The sequence below is a fragment of the Aedes albopictus genome, chromosome 2 (assembly GCF_035046485.1).
Source record: "Aedes albopictus strain Foshan chromosome 2, AalbF5, whole genome shotgun sequence".
Lineage (NCBI taxonomy): Eukaryota > Metazoa > Arthropoda > Insecta > Diptera > Culicidae > Aedes > Aedes albopictus.
The window spans coordinates 88,854,095-88,871,892 of record NC_085137.1 but is presented as its reverse complement, the minus strand read 5'-3'; the positions used below and the strand labels follow the sequence as shown (position 1 = coordinate 88,871,892).

Below are 17,798 nucleotides of genomic sequence, written 5' to 3'. Positions count from 1 at the left end.
GCTCTTGAGAAAATATTCGATAGATTTCTATGAAAAGACCCATACAGGTTTTTCAAGGAAAATTTAGGGGGTGATTTTCAAATAAAATCTCAGAAAATTTTTATTCGGAGTGATCGAAGGGAGAAGTATTTTTTTTAAATAATGTTTTCCCAGTAAGTAAAAGGTTGACTTTCTACATTTATATTTGCATGGGTGCTCGCCGCTCATACTGGAAGTTAAACATTGTTATTTTGATAATCAAGAACACTGCCGTATGAAGCATAGTTGTCCCATGTAAACTTCCCGTAACTCGCGCGGTTGACAATCATGGCCAGCACCATGCTGATGCTGAGTACAGAAAGCAAGATTTTTTCAACGTGTTGTATAACCCTCAACCCCCTCAAATGCATATGCCAACCGTCTCTAGGCGCTGAAAAATTGGAATGATAAATTACTTAACATTAGAAAGTGTCCATGACTATTGAATCATCCAGCTTGAATATAAATTTAAATCCAATCGGTGACTGTAGATACTTTCTATGTAAATATCTATAAAAAAAATCCTTGTCTGATTCAAACGTGATCCATTTCGTCAAAAATGCAATAGCAAAATTAAATATTCCGGTCAGAAAAAAACGCAAACTCTACAAGTGCAAATTACATCACACTGACTTTGTTGCACCAGCCACGCGATTGTGCAATCAAAACAGCATGCAATTTTTGATAACAGCCTCCAGATCGGATTCACAACAGCGCCAAGTTCATCGTTCAACCTTGAACGCCCGTGTTGCACGCATTCATCGCCATCGCTTCCTACCTAACTGCAATCGCATTAATCCACTTATCTGAATGTCCCTTTTCCCCTCCTCCCCGAAACAGATGATTTCCAAACTGCTAGTCCTGACCTGCCTGGTGGCGGCCGCTCTCTGCGAAGCCAAACTGAAGGTCGACGTGGTCAACGTGCCGGAGGGATGCACCACCAAGAGCAAAAACGGCGACATGCTGACGATGCACTACACCGGCAAGCTCACCGATGGAACCAAATTCGACTCCAGGTAAGTGCGTGCGCGTGCGATTGAAATACCTAGATATCTATGGACATTGGACAGGCAACAACGTCACATTTGTTGCGGCCGCCCGAAATGGGTCACAGCAGAACGGGTAGTCGGCGATTTAGTGTTGGGGGAAGTGGTGTAGATCAACACTTCACAACTCGATATTCGAGGGATCATGATTTTTTGAGAATATGTGAGCTGCAGAGCATATGAGAACAAAAAATCTAAAATAATCAAAAAATCCTTTTTTCATCATTGCTTTGAATTCAAAAAAATAATTAAAAATTTAAATAACCTAAGGTTATAATTTTTGGAAATTAGTTGAAAAGTACTTCATTTCGATTGTAGATTGTTTTTATATCGATATCGAGTTATATGGGTAAAATTACAATGGGTGTAAAATTGACAAGCGCATCCATCGAGTTCTTGAACAAATAAAGAAAACCTTTAAGCAATTTCAAATGCAGTATCTCAACATATCATTAAGTGTGTTTCTAAGGAAATGTTATTGAACTTGAACGTTAGGGTGCATTTTACCACTCTAGCTAGGTCCGCGAAATTTGGTTCGCCGCACTCTTTCGGGTTGGTCTCTTATCAGTTTTCCAATATCTTTGACGCGTGTATTGTGTATTAAGTATCTATGCTGGGGCCCAGTTGGTGTCACTGTGGCAGCAAGCTCAGTGTGTAGCTAAATTGGGGTATCAGCCGTCGGCTGCGTGCTAATTATTCATGCAAACATATGATCTATGTATTGTAATTTGGCGGTGATAGAGAAATGAACCGGGAAATAACGGTGTGCCACGTTTGAAGCAGAAAATGCATCGTACGAGGTGATTCTGAATTCAATGGATGTACCTAAGTTAATGAATATTTCCCCACATAGCGCTGAATTGTCTGAGATATTGGGAGCAAGAAGAGCACACTGTACATGTTTGAATACTATTTACGTTTTTGTTTGAATAACTATTTACGTTTTTGGAGATGGACCAAATCTCCCTAATAAAGCTAATAATAATAATATTTACGTTTTGAGCCCGTAATATTGAAATCCTAATAGTGTTGTGTGGATCCCAACCTGTTTGTAAAACTATCGGCATCAATCAACCATTGTTTTTTTCTACTGCTTTTGTTATCCGACTGGCAATATTTGAAATTATTTTAAAAAAAATTAAATTTCTTAAAAATCTTGAATTTCACATATTATAAAGGATTATTGAAAATACTGAACTATTGTGTTTTACCGTGAAAATTTATTTTGGAGTTCATGTAAAAATTTTGGAACAAAGATTTTTATTATGCTTTTCAAGAATACATCATAATATGTAAACATATTTTCATATGCTTTAAAAATTTCATGTGAAAATCTATGAATGTTGAACAGTTGTTTCTCTGATTCCTCTAACTTTCCAGGGTGTGTGCTCCGAATTCACGATTTTGTAGGGTGGTTCTAGTCTTAACTCAAATCTGAAAGCTCAAGAGAGCTTTTCTCAATGTATTGTACAAAATACAATTGCACGACTACTGAAGGGTTAAAAATATGAAGATGCATTTGATGTTTTTTCAAGTTTTACATTATTATTATTTTTTTAACAAATCGCTTTTAATTTTTTTCCAGATCAATTTTTCTGAAGTTGTCAAATAATATGAAGAATGTTAATTAAGATGTTCTTACTTGAGTTCGTTTTTTGAATGCTTTTCGATGATTTTCGTAATTTGCATTTCCCTCCTAACCCTCTAATACCCAAATTTTTGATTTTGACCAAAATATCATTTTTCGTCGTCTAAAATCGATTTACACATGTTTTGAAAGATGATTCTTTTTTATTCTCAATTTTGTAAATTTTGTTTTTTTTTTTAATTTTTCTTATTTTTATTTTTGATCATCCCTACACTTTTAAATTTTTCCTGAAAGCCTATTTTGTATACCAAATTTCTAAGAAGAAAACATTTTGATATTTCATGATTCTTGTTAAAATATTTTTATTTATATTTTTTTTCATGGAAAATTTTATTTTACTCATTTACGTGTAAAAAAATCTATAAAAGAATTTGTTGCGATTCAATACAAAAGAAACAATGGCATCTGTAAGGTAACCCAAACATCAATTTTTCAATGATTTAAAAAAAGTGTAGAATTAGCTGTTAGTTAAAATACACATTAATAAAAACAAAAAAAAAATGATTAAAAAAACGGTAATATGTTTTAAAAGACACCAAAAAATATTTTGAAATATACAACTAAAAATCAACTAAAAATATTAAAGTTTCGAATGCCCAGGCAAGAAAACATACAAAAATGGTCAAACTATACCCCGTCTAAAGGCGTATTAGAGGGGTTATTATGGGTATTAGAGGGTTAACTTTTTCCAGAAATGTTGCAACACACTTCCAAAAGTATCTTTAAAAAATTTTTAGAAATATCGCTCCCATAGATGTAAGAAAAAAGCGCCCTTGTGAAAGCACAATTCAAAATCACTTTTTATTTGAAGAAAAGCTAAAGATCTCCCAAATACAATAAATACAAGGGATTCCTTCAAACATTTCTTTAAGGACTCCTCTCAGAAATTCTTTAACGCATTCCTATAAAATATAGGAATTATTCGGAAAATTTTCGTTGGAAATTTCATGCGCAATTTTTCTTAAAATTTCTCAAAGTTTCATTTTAGAAAATTATGCAGGATTGCTTGCGAAACTCTTTCCTGAAATCCTCAAGTCCTTGCAGAATTCCTTCAGAAATTTCACGAAGGATTCATTAAGAAACCCATTCATGGATTTTTCCTTTGAGCTCTTGAGAAAATTCTTCTGAGATTTCATCAGAAATTCCTCCAGTGATTACCTAAAGAAAGTTTTCCACGAAGTCCTAATACTTTTTTTTTTCGAGAAGTCCTTCCGAGATTTCTCTGAGAATTCCCTTGAGTTATTCAAAAAAAAAAAAGTTTTATAAATCCATTGATTCTTCATGAATTCCTCTAAAGCTTCCCAAAGATATGTCCAGATACTTGGTACTCTATTATAAATGCTCCCATGGATTCCTTTAGAAAACTCTCCAGGAGTTTCTTCCAGAAAATATTCCACTGATTGCTACAGAAACTTATCTAGTGATTGTATAAAATATATTTTTATAAAATCACTCATACATTGCCACAGTTGTTCTTTCAGAGTTCCATAAGAAATCGCTCCACGGATTTATTTTCTAGAAATATCACCTTGGATTCATTTTTTTTCAGTAATTTCTTTTATAAATATATGCTTAGTTAGATTGGCTATTTTCGGTGAAATCATCAACAAACAGCATTATTTGCGTAACGCGTTTCGGTCTACTACTACGATTAATAATCGTCTGACGTAATTGTGAAGTAAATCAGCTGAATGCGTCTGATGATGGTCGAAGAGTAGTAGACCGAAACGCGTTACGCAAATAATGCTGTTTGTTGATGATTTCACCGAAAATAGCCAATCTAACTAAGCATATAAAGTATCGCGGTGATCAAACCAAGTCAGATTCTTTTATAAATCTCTGAATTCCTTCAAAATTTTCGCAAAGGATTTCAATGGAACACCTCTAAGAGTTTCTTTCAAAAAAAGTTTTCCAGAGATCACTAAAGATAATCTTCCAGGGATTCATACAAATATTTCGCCAAAGCTTTCTTTATAATTTTTTTTTCGGGGAAACGTTTAGAAATTTCTCCAGGCATTTCTTCAAAAAATCTTCCAAAATTGCACTGTGAAAATCTTTGGAAATTACTCCACGTAATCGTTCATAACATCATTCAAATAAATTTTCAGATTTTTTAAAGAAAATTCGTCTAGGCTTTTTTAAAAGGTGCCCTTAAGAATTTCTTCAGAAACTTCACCAAGAATACGTTTAAGAAATTTTTCTTGGATTTGTTTCGAAACTTGTGCTATTTATTATCAAAATTTTCAGCCTCGCATTCAGAACTTCCTTCAAAGATTTACTCAGAAATGTTTACAGCCAATTCAGGAATTTCCCCCAGAGATTTTTGCATTAATTCTTTGGATTTTTTGAGAAATGTTTTGTTAAATTTTTTTAGAAATATCTACAGGAACTCTTTCAGTATTTTTAGTTTTTTTAGGGATTTCAGCAAGGGGTTTCCTCCTCCTCCTTCTTTCTGTTTTTTATATAAAATTTCCATTTGAAAAATCTTGTGGAAATTTCTCCAAGATTTTTGAGAAATTCCTTCCGAGATTCTTGCAGAAATTCTCATAAAAATTCTTTTTGAAATTGCTTCTGTGATTTCATCAGAAATATGTCATTCAATTCCGTCAGAGATTTTTAGCTGCACATCCAGAAATTGAAAAAAAAAATACATTAGAAGTTTTTGAAATACTAAAGGAATATGTAGGAATCCTGAAGTGATTTTCGAACATGACTGTAGATATTCCTAGAAGAAACTCTTTTTAAAAAATCAAGAAGGAATCCTGGTATAAAATTCCTGAAGCAATTTCTGAAGTGATCCGTGGAAGAATTCCAGGAACAATCATTGGACATTCCTAAAAAAATATGTGAAACGTCTGGTGGATTGTTGGAAATAATTTCAAGGGAATTCTCCTGCAGGTATTTCTGAATTTATTTCAGGAGATTTCTAAAGGATTTTTTTTTATAAAAGCTTGAAAGGAATTCCCAGAAGAGATTGCAAACGGACACATTTGAGAAGCGAGGATGCACCATTATGAGGCGCTGAAATTTCGAAACCACAAATAACCAGCTGAGATTTAACTATGACAGCACTGCTGAAACTTTTTTCTTCTCTTCATTTTTTTTTTAATTTTCAGCTGAATATATAGAAGGCTATTCCTGATGAAAATCCACTTCAGACTCTTTCAGGACTTCTTGTTGGGATTACTTCAGGGATTTTAATTGTATGGGTATCCTTGGAAACCCCTTGGATTTCTTCAAGACTTGAGCTTGGCATGTTTTCGTGGATTTCTTCAAGTGTTTCTTCAAGAATTCCTCTAGAAAATCCCCTAGCAATGCCCACTGGGATTCCTACAGAAGTTCCTGTTGTGATTTCTACAGGGATTTTTCAAAATATTCTTCAACAAATTTCTCTTGGAATTTCTCCAAGAATACAAGCTGGGTTTCCTACAGGGAGAAATTCCTGTGCATTCTCCACAGATTTTCCCAAGGATTCCTCCAGGGATTCTTCTTGACATTTAACTAAGAACTGCTCTGGGATTTCCTTTAGGCATTCTTGCTGGTTTTCCTCTAATTATTTTTGATGGGATTCATTCATTAACCGCTGCTGTAACTTCTTTATGGATTGAAAATATTGAAGAATTTTACCAAGATTTGTTTTATTTTTCAAATTTTGTCAAAATTGGATAATTCTTGGAATCTCTTTGAGAATTCTTATTGAAAATCCTCTTCAGATTGGTCTGAGAATTTCTGTTGAAATTGCTCCTGGAATGCTGCTAAGATTTCTCCAGAAATACGAAGTATTGCCGGCATTCCTCAAGCAATTCCTGCTGGAAATACCCGACGAATTCCTTGAGGACTCCTAGGATTAATAACAGCAGAAAACAATCTGGAAATGTTTGAGGCATCGCAGCAAGAATGTTTGTAGTAATCCATGAAGGAGTTTCTGAAGGAATCCCAGCAAAAATGTCTAGAGATATTCTGAGACAATTTCCTAGAGGATTTTTTGCAGAAACTCCCAAATGAATCATCGGAGCAATTTCTGGAGGAATCCCATAGAGGAATCCCCGCAGAAATTTCTTAAAGAAGTCCATCAGGCATTCCTGGGGGAATTCCTAGTGGAATTCTGAAAAGATCCAAGCAGCACTTTCACTTGGAATTTCTCTTGAGATGCCTGATTGGTTTTCTTCAAGAAATTCCCCTTTGGGATTCCTTCAGAAATTGCTCCGATGATTCCTTTCCATGATGAGTCGGTGATTCCGAGAATTTCTCTAGGAATTTCTCGTGAATACCTCCAGACATTTTTTTCTGGGATTCCTTTAGAAACTCTAAACAGGATTTCGCCAAGAATTCCAGCAAGACTTCTTGGAGGTTTCTTACGAAAATGTCGTCTAGAATTCCTCCAGCATTTTCTACTGGGAACTCTTCAAGGATTTCCCTGAAAACTCCTCTTAGAATACACCCAGAATTGAATGCTAGAATTGATTCAGGAATTGTTTCTAGAATTTCTTCGGGAGTTCTTGCTTGGAGCATTTTCAGCGGGAATGTCTCCAATTATTGCTCTTGCGAATCCTCCTGCAACCCCAGGAGAATTCCCTGGAGAATCTACCTGGAAATCCTGGAGGATTACTTTCATAAATGTCTAGAAAAATCCCAGAAGTAGCAGTAGCTTTTGAAATGATCTCAAGAGGATTCTCAGGAGGAGAATATCAAATAGAAATTCATGAATAAATCACAGCAGAAATTGCTGGAGAAATTCCTGCGAGAATTTCTAGTGATGATGCCAGAAGTATTCCTGAAATATCTATGAAGGAACCGCCGGGGAGGAATTTCTGGAAGAATCCCTTAATGTGTCTAAAAAAAATTCTGGAGGAAGCCCAGCAAGCATTCCTGGAGGATTTCTGAAAGTATCTCTGGTATTCTGGAAGAATTACTGTGAGAATTTTCGGAATAATACCTGGAGAAATTCTCTCTCTCACTCTCTCTTCTTGGCGTAACGTCCTCATTGGGACAAAGCCTGCTTCTCAGCTGTGTTCTATGAGCACTTCCACAGTTATTAACTGAGAGCTTCCTCTGCCAATGACCATTTTGCATGCATATATCGTGTGGCAGGCACGAAGATACTCTATGCCCAAGGAAGTCAAGGAAATTTCCTTTACGGAAAGATCCTGGACCGACCGGGAATCGAACCCGTCACCCTCAGCATGGTCATGCTGAATACCCGTGCGTTTACCGCCTCGGCTATATGGGCCCTACCTGGAGAAATTCATGAGGTTTTTTTTTTTTTTTTGAGAAATCCCTAGAGAAATTCTTAGAAGGAGCTTCTAGAGAATCTCATTAGGAATTTCTAGTGAAATCTTTGAAGATATTTCTGAATTTTTGTACAAATGCTGATGGGATTATTCTAAAAAAATCTTGTTGAGTTTGTTGTTGAGGTTTCTCCCAGGACTCCTATAGGGTAAACGCTCCCTTAGTGAGAAAGTACCAGAATTTAATCAATGCCATTAATTTAGTTATGTGTTAATGATTTGTCAAAAAACCTATTTTAAGCAATAGTTTTCCTTTTTGTTTACTCCTTTGCACCTATTGTGGTGGTAGTATTTCTATAGTGGTGGGTCCCATGAGAATTCAAAGGGATGCGCCACTATAGGAACCAATGTTAAATTTTACCACCATAATAGGAACCGTGTACCAAGAGTTTTTGCAAATGATTTTGGCAGAAATTCAGCTATACATCTGCTTAGGGTCTCATTATCTGTATTATATAGATTTTTGAGCATCCGTACAGATTTCATTTTATCCCTGCTCAACGTTTAAAAGGATCTAGCACGAAAATTTCCAAAAATATTCTCGGAAAATATTCCGGATTGAACACTCATACTAAGCTTCGGCAAATGATGAGAAAAATCCTAGTGGGTGGAATAAACCTATCACCGTGCGAAAAAAACATCTTTAATGACGAAAATATGTACCTAGGAATCTGCTTTTTTGATGAATTTGAAAAGGCAATCTTTAAAAATCATGAATAGGTTCATCGCGAAAAAAAAATTCTCAACAAGTGCACCGCAACTCTGAAGCCCTGAAAACCCCTGGGCTATGCATATGATCAATTATGTCCTCAAGTTATAATAATTATTCATTATGTAATGTACCTAATACTTGAGTTTGCTTAAAAAAATAAATTGGATGAAAGCAATTTTAAAATGTTCCAATGGGAATACCGACGTGATTCCCCGCAGATTCAAGCTTTCTCACCAAATGCACCGAAACTGTCTTCATCGACTTCCGAACATTTTATTAACCCAATCCATCAAGTTCAGCTTCAGCGTTTTATCGTTCCATCCTGGCTGAAGTCTCCCGGTACACTTTTCCGCAATTTTCCGGCATACCGAGCACGCATTTCGCTCAAGAACCCTCCGGGGAAAGATTGCTCCGTTGGTTAGCTTTCGCTTCTCTAGTCTTTCTATATGAAGGCACAGGCATAAAATCCCCGAGATGAACTCTTTTGGTACCGAAAAGGAGAATATGTCCGTCCAAGACTGCCGTAGTAAAAGAACAGCAATGCGAACCTTTGATGACACGTCTTCCGTCGTCGTCGTCGGAAAATCGCGACAGCATACGGCAAAGAATAAAAACGAGCGAGATACGGAATGTGAACATAGGCGTTAATAATTAATCAGATTGAAGTTTGAGTCTTCCCAACAGTCAGTGTCGAAACCGGAAGAACGAGAGTACCACTTTGTGACGAATCTCGATGGGTCCCGCAAGACTGTGGGGACGCATTGTCTACGATGGCGGCGGGATATGCTTCTGCTGGCATGGTGGATCTAGCATAAGTAGTGGTCGGAACTAGAGTGACCTTCACTCAGAAGCTTTTTTCCTTCGAAAGACTGCAGCCCAGCCGTTCACAGTCATTGTTGAAAATAAGATACTTTTTTCTTGCACCAAGCACGTGACAATGTAGGGATCCCCAGTGAGAGATGCTCTTGAATAATTAACGTGGAGAAATGCGCGACCACCACCATGGCCATACAACATTCAAATACTTTAAATTTTATTTGCGAATGTGCTGGACAAGAGAGATCGCTTCGAGTGCAGGATGGCGTGTTGCACAGTAATGTTGGTCCACACGGTACGATAGTGTATCGCTAAAAGTCGCGATGATGGCTGGTATGGCTGGACGACGTGGATTTTCTTGTCGGGAGAACGATGGTTATTGCCAGGAAGATTAACGCTGATTGTACTGCTCTTAGTGGACACTTGTTGGTCACACTCGTTTTTTTTTATGTTTCTCTTTGGAAAACAGGTTCTTTTAATTGAGCCAGAGCAGGTGTTCGCATTAACCTTCCGTAACTTGCGCGGTTTGCCACCACCGCCGCCAGCACCACGCTAATGCTCAGTACAAAAAGCGAGATTTTTTGACCGTGTTGTACGAAATACAACATCGCGATCACTCGAGGGTTAAAACATGTTTACATTTGAGATCACATTTGCTCATATACGATAGTGAAAATATGTGAATTGAAATAAAATCTATACCGTGAAATCTGAGTAAACCATACAGTAGCTTAATTAAAAATGTGTTTTCAACATTCAGAAACAAAACTTTGATAGTAATGCGCATTCTACTAGGAATAATTTTGAAGATTTTGGAGACTTTATGCTTTTAAATCAAAACAATATTTTATTAATATTGTATCTGTTTTAGTTTCAAAGTTTATCACCATAAATCATGGATTCACATTATAAAGGGCGGTAATTCTTAGCCTCTTCATTGTACCGTTACAACCAGATGTCAACACTGTAGCACTCTTCCCAAACCATCTCTCCATATAATGTAAAACCAAAACAAACCACACTTGCAACAATGCCCTGCCACCATGTTCCGGCAATACATTATCACCAGTATAATAAATTACCGAATCGCTCAATAAACCCTTTCAAAAAGCTGGTCCATGCACGCATGCATAGATACAGGCAGGCATGCACGAGTTGTGCTGCTGGTGTGAAACCGCAATGCGTACACACATCAATGGGTTTAGCTGGATTCGGTGGGAACCCGAACAGAAGGAAATGAGACAAGATTTATATAGTCAGGGTTTACACACTTATAAAGTTATATTCTTAAAAAAACGATTAGGGACGCAATTTGTCTACTAGCATTCATCGTTGCATTTGGACCTATTTCTAAAGTTTTTAAATCAAAATGAACAGTAATGATTCTAGTTTTTATATCTGGAGCAGAAAATGTAATTGGTCTCATGATTCCGGAATACTTCGTGCCATGCTAAATGTCTTTCGACATACCAAACTTCATGAATTTGCGGTACAAGCTAATTCTTGGCTATTTCGAGCATTTTGGTGAGACTGGCTGCACTCCAGGACAGGGATGGGAACACTCACTTGCGAAGAGTTACACTTACTTGCTGTTTTCTCAGCTCAGAAGTGTGCTATCAAGAAACGATGTATGGACGACTTGTAGCTTGTGGGTTTGTCTAAAAGTTTGTCGAAAAGAGTACGGGTCGCAAACCCATACCTAAGTCGTGACAGAGCAGCGAAAGCGACTCTCCACGAGGTGAGGGTAATTTACATTCACCTCGTGGAGAGTTGCCTTCGCAGCTCGTTCATGCCTTCGATATGCGTGTGCGACCCATACTTTGTTCGGCAAACTTTTAGACAAAACCAAAAGGCAAAAGTCGCCCATACATCGTTTCTTGATAGCACGCTTCTGAGCTGAGAAAACAGCAAGTGAGTGTAACTTTTCGCAAGTGAGTGTTCCCATCCCTGCTCCAGGATCCTTCGGCCACCTGGTTAACCCGAGGAAATAACCAGTTTTTTATCAGTTTTGAAACTGGCCTTGCGACACGACCTCGTGAATTTTTCGAAACAAATTCATTGAAGGCTATTTTGAGCATTTCTGGTTACATTGGTCACATTCCAGGAATTTTCGGTCACCTGATTCCTCCGGGGAAGTGGCCAATTTAACAATTTACAAATCCAAGTCATTGCAGGCTGTTTCGAACATTAGGGGCTGTCCATAAACTACGTAGACTCTAAGGGAGGGGAACGGGGGTCTGGTCAAAGTCTACGGTCCTTACAATTTTTGAAAATTTTGTATGGACGAAAGTCTACGAGGGGGGGGGGGGGGTCTGAAATTGCCAAAATTGAGTCTACGTAGTTTATGGACAGCGCCTTATTGCTCTTATGAGCCACACTTCCACAGAGATCCTCCAGCCACCTGGTTCCCCGGTAACAAGCCTTGCAGCATGTCAAACTTGTTGAAATTGTGAGACTAATTCACTGGGGCTGTTCATAAACCACGTAGACCAAAATTTGGCCAGAATTCCTGAAGATATCCCATAGGTAGGTATAGCACGGGAACAAAACATCCACAATGAATTAAAGGGGATAGATAAAATGATCGGGACAGGCAAAATTTTTACTTCTTAGGAAATGTTTAGCTAGGTATACTTTTCAAAAAGTGCATCAAAAGTTCTTAAATGTTTAATGTTAGTTGTCCAGCTAGTTGTCTATTGATCCATAATTGGGTAATCCTAAATAAAATTAGAGCAATGATTTGTAAATACAAAATTATCAGATAGCCGTCCTTTAACTGCTATATCTCCGGATTCAAATAATCGAATGTAATACAATTTTGAACATTTATGAAATATATAATGAAATTTGAAAAACTTTCCTCACAATTCGAAAATATTTATAAAACAAAGTTAGAGCAATGTAATTTATTTCATGTGAAATTAGAAAGTTTCCATGTTGTTTACATGAACCTCTTTGGAGCGGACCTGGTGTGGTGGTTAGAACACAAGACTATCACGCTGAGGACCTGGGATCGAATCCCACTCCCGACATTCTCACAAAATGTGGGTTCTTCCTTCGGAAGGGAAGTAAAGCGTGGGTCCCGAGATGAACTAGCCTAGGGTTAAAAATCTCGTTAACCCGTAAACACCCGGGACGATCTACTTTTGGTAGAAATGCAATAGCTTCTTTGTTTTAAAACATTTTACCCCGGATTTTTTTTATAGTCAAGGGGAATAGTTGTGCTAAGAAATGCATGGTACCTCCCCCCTTTGCACCCTCCCCCCTTTTGCGGGGAGCTGAAAATACGTGGCTTTTTTTGTATTTTTTTATAAATTCTGCATGTTTTTGCTCAAATTTCATCGTTTTGCTAATCATCAATAGTTTTCACTAATCCTAGACATGCAATGTATTACTACCCATCATAGTCTGTTGAAGTTTTGATCCCAGAGCTATTCTAAGGCCTCCAAAATACTCCGAAGTTTGTGACACAAATGTAACATTCTCAACCAAATTTTATGCACGATGAATGATCACAGAACATAGTCTACGGTACTCAAAAAGCCTCAAAGCACCCCTAGAAAATTCACGGTACATGACTTGGGTGATCTAGGTCATCCAAACTACTCTGGAATTCATTTTCTTAAGATCTGAAACATCTACCATCGTTTGTGTTCACTCTGTTCAAGAAATTTAGTCACGTTGATGTCCATTAGACCTCACTATGCTATGAGGAACTTGATATTGTGGTAGTTGGACATTCCGTGAAATATAAATGGCCTCCAATACACTTTGAAGTTTGGGTTACGATATCTACATGCTGTATCATGCTTTAGTTGTGAAAAATATTCGTGGAATGTAGTCTATACTGATGATGGAACCTCAGTGCACATCTATAATGCTTTTGGTACACTCATGGGATATTCCAGGCTTTCCAAACTATTCTGGAGTTAGGAACTTCAAGGCCTACAGGCTCTACTCTTGTTTTTCTTCACTATAACGGCACTTCTTTCACGATTGTGTCTGTTGCACCTTATTATATCACGAGTATCTCTATTTGTTGTTATTTGGGTGTCTGCTGGCATACAAATGGACCCAATGTATTTTGATGTATGGGTCGCATACTTAGAATATTTTTATTGTAGCGAATGCTCGCGGAATATAATCTACGCTACTCTTAGAACCACAGAGTACAATTCTGATAACTTAGCAACAGTCACTTGGTGATCTAAGTCATCCAAACTGTTCTGGAGTTAAGACCTTCAAGCTCTATAAGCTCTACTCTTGCATCTCTTTACTTTATTGATGTAATTCTTCCATGATTACCTTTGTTGTATCTCATAATATGTTGAGTATTTCTTTGTGTTCCTTGTGCATCCACTGACATACACAAATGATCTTTATGGTATTTGGAAGTGTCGGAAATTACCCAAGAACTCCTCTAGGCGTTCCTCGGAAATTCCTCAAAAGTTCATCGTGATGTTCTTCAAGAATACTTCTACGAGTTTTTAGGGAATGTCTCAGGACTTCCCGTGAAATTCTTCAGGAGATTCCCAGCAGTTTCTCGAAAATTTCATCAGTAGGTATTCTGGAATTCCTCCAAAAGTTCCTCAGGAATTCCTCCGAAAATTTCCCGAGGATTCCACGGAAGTCCCCTAGAATTCTTCCAAGAATCCCTCCAAGAATTTCAAAAACTCCTACTGGACCTTCACTAAGAATTTCACCAGAACCCTCTAAGATTTCTGCCAATAATCCCTTCAGGAATATCGCCAGAAATTCCTCTAGGGAGTTTTCAAGAAATTTCTTCAAAAATTCATTTAAAAAATCTTCCAGAAATTGCTTTATAAATACCTCCTAGATTCCTCAGGAAACCTCCAGAAATTCCTCAAGAAAATTCTCCCGGGTCAACTCCAGGGATTCCACCGAGAATAACTACAAGAATTTCTCCAAGAAGTCTCGGCTTCCAAGAATTCCTTCAATATTTCTCAAGGAAATACTTCAAGAATTCCTCCAAAACATTCTCCAAAAATTCCTCCAGGAATTTCTCCAGATATTCCTTCAGGAATCCGTCCAGGAATTTTTCCAGGAATTCTTTTAAGAAATTCAACAGGAACTCTAATAAAAATTTCTCCAAGACCTTTCTCCAACATTTATGTCAGAATCTGTCCCAAAATTTTGCCAGGGATTCCTTTACAAATATCTCTGGAAATTCCTCCAGGGATTTTCAATAAATACCTTCAGAAATTCCTCCTGAAATGCCTACTGGAATACCTCCAGGAATTCCTCCAAGAATTCCTTCGGGAAATCCTCCAAAAATTCGTCCAGGAATTTCTCCAAGACATTCACCAAGAATTCCTCCAACAATCCCTTCTAGAATTCCTTTCCATGAAATCCTTCAGCAATACCTCTAAGAAATCTTTCAAGAATTTCTCCAAGAATCTCTCTGGGAATTTCTCCAGGAATTCCTTGAAGATTTTTTTCAGGAATTCCTACAAGAATTCCTACAAGAATACTTCCAGGAATTTCTTCAAGAATTTCTTGAAGAAATGTCTGGAGAATACCCTGAAGGAATTCCTGGAGTACTTTCAGCAAGTATTCATGCAGTAATTTGTGAGGGATTCTTTAAAAAATTTCCCATGGAAATTCTTAGAAGAATTCCTAACAATTTCCTTGAACTGCGAGAAAATTTTGAAGTTATGTTTTTCAATTTTTATTTTCTGGAGGAATTCCTAAAGTATTTCATGAAGTATTTCCTGTAAGAATTCATGGAGTAATTCCGAATTCACGTTAGGTTTTTCCCGCAAGAACTGGAATTGAAGGAATCACTGGAGAAATTCCTGTAGTAGTTCCTACAGCAATTCCTGTAGGAATTCCTGCAGCTATTCCTGGAGGAATTCGTAGAATATTTTTTGAACCAATTCCTGAAGTGTTTCCCTGAACAATTCCTAGATGATTACCAGTAGTAATCATCGAAGGAACTCCTGGAGTATTTGCTGGAGGAATTTCGGAAATACAGTGTATCAAACAATTGTCCGTACAGCAACTTTTTGGTCAAATTAAAATTTAATTCAATTGATCATAACTTTTTTATACATCAATCAAATATGCTGAAATTTTGACCAATCATGCACCATATATCAATGCTCCATTGGTAAAATTTTGAGCGAGATCGAATAAGTTTTCTGAAAGTTATAGAACTTTTAGTAAAACTTATAAAATTTTTGAACACATTTTTAAAACATTATATCTCAATATGTACTCGATTAAACCTTTTTTAATTTTTGCTGTGATATAGCTTATATCTAAGGCTTTCATATGCAGCTTCGTTTGAGGTTTTATATTCACTACAAAAAATATGAAAAATCTGCATATGTTCAGAGTGTCATTAGGAAATTTATCATATTTTGGTCACTAAAAGTGCCAAGTGTTTTCAACGTTTTTAAATTCTCTTAATGTAATATTTTTATACAGGACCTACTAAACTGCATATGAGAAGTAGGTCCTATGTATTTTTCGTTCAGTTAATGCACTTTTATTGGTGGAAAACGTTTGGCAGATTATATGTGCAAAATATGGTTAATTTTTAAACATCGTCAACTACATAAGCACATTTTTCATATTTTTTGTAGTGAATATAAAACATCAAAAGTAGCTGCATATGAAAGCCTTAGTTATCAGCTGTAACACAAAAAAAAAATGAAAAAGTTTCATCAAGTACATACTGAGATATAATGTTTTAAAAATGTGTTAAAAAAATTCATAAGTTTTACTAAAAGTTCTATAACTTTCAGAAAACTTATTCGATCTCGCTAAAAATTTTACCAATGGAGCTTCAATATATGGTGCATGATTGATCAGAATTTCAGCGTATTTGATTGATGTATAAAAAAGATATGATCAATTGAATGACAATTTATTTTGGCCATAAAATGCTGTACGGACAATTGTTTGATACACTGTATAACCTGGAGTATATCCAGGAAGAATTCCTGGAGGAATCCCTGGAAAGACTTTGAGGAGGAATCCATGTGAGGAATTCCGGGAAGAACCCCTGTTGGAATTGCTGGAGGTATACTGGGATAATTTTGTGGAGGAATTCCTGGAGGTATTCCTGAAGAAACTCCTAAAAATATTTCTGGAGGACACCGTGGAGGAATTTCTAAAGGAATCCCTTGATGAATTCATAGATAAATCAGCAGTTATTCCAAAAGAAATTCCTGGAAGTATTCCTGGAGGACTCCAGAAATTAGTCGGGAAACCCGGAAAAATTCCCTGGAGAAATTCCTGAAGTATTCCCTGGAAAAGTTTCTGGAGGAAACTCTGGAGGAATCCCTGGAAGAATTTCTGGAAGAATCCCTTGAATACTGAAGAAATCCCTGGATTAGTTGTTGGTGGAAAACTTGGATGAATAACTGAAGGAGCGGATAGTAATTCCTGGAGGAATACCTGAATAAATTCCTTGATGAGTCCATGGAGGGATTCACGAATGAATCTCTGGAGGTATTCCTGATGGAATCCTTTAAGGAATCCCTAGAAGAATTTCTAGAGAAATCGCTGGAGCAATCCCTGGAGAAATTCCTAGGGAAATTCCTGGAGGAATCCCTGGAAAACTTCCTGAAGAAATCCCAAGAGAAATTTCTAGAGGAACTCTTGAGAAAATTTCCTTGAGAAGTTTTAATGGAATGCCTGGCGACATCTTTGGGAGACTCCCGTGGATTCCTCGGGGAATTTCTGGAGGAATCCCCGAGGAACTCCTGCAGGATTTTCCGAAAAGTTTTTGAAGTAATTCCTGAGGAACTCCTGAAGGAATTCCAGCATAGCTCCTGATGAAATTTTCGAGAAACTGCTGGGAAACTCCTGAATAATTTCACGGGAAGGCATTCCCTAGGAACTCGTAGATGTTCTCGGAGAACATCACGATGAACTTCTGGAGGAATTTCAGAGGAACGCCTAGAGTGGGCTTCGTGGCCGTGCGGTTAGCGGCGTCAGTCGTCTAGGCGTTTCGTAAGCCTTGGAGTGCGGGTTCGATTCCCGCTCCAGTCGGGGAAAACTTTTCGTCAAACGGAAAATTCTCCATTGGGCCACTGGGTGTTATGTGTGTTGTTCGTTGTCACGTGTTATTGTAATGTTCAGTCTGTGCAGCCTCTGGCTGAAGACGGTGTAGTGTCTTTTTAGAGGAATTCTTGGGTAATTTCCGACATTTCCAAATACCATAAAGATCATTTGTGTATGTCAGTGGATGCACAAGGAACACAAAGAAATACTCAACATATTATGAAATACAACAGAGG

At 37.2% G+C, this 17,798-nt stretch overlaps 1 protein-coding gene across 2 annotated transcripts in view; it reads left to right on the top strand.

Annotated features, from left to right (window-relative positions):
* The window catches only part of LOC115254943 (FK506-binding protein 2), a 119,259-nt gene that overhangs the window by 20,607 nt on the left and 80,854 nt on the right, over window positions 1–17,798 (top strand). For both annotated transcript variants that reach the window (XM_029852601.2, XM_029852602.2), the window contains exon 2: window positions 859–1,034. In XM_029852601.2, the coding sequence (XP_029708461.1) occupies window positions 859–1,034 (176 nt within the window). The remainder of the gene's footprint in view (window positions 1–858; window positions 1,035–17,798) is intronic.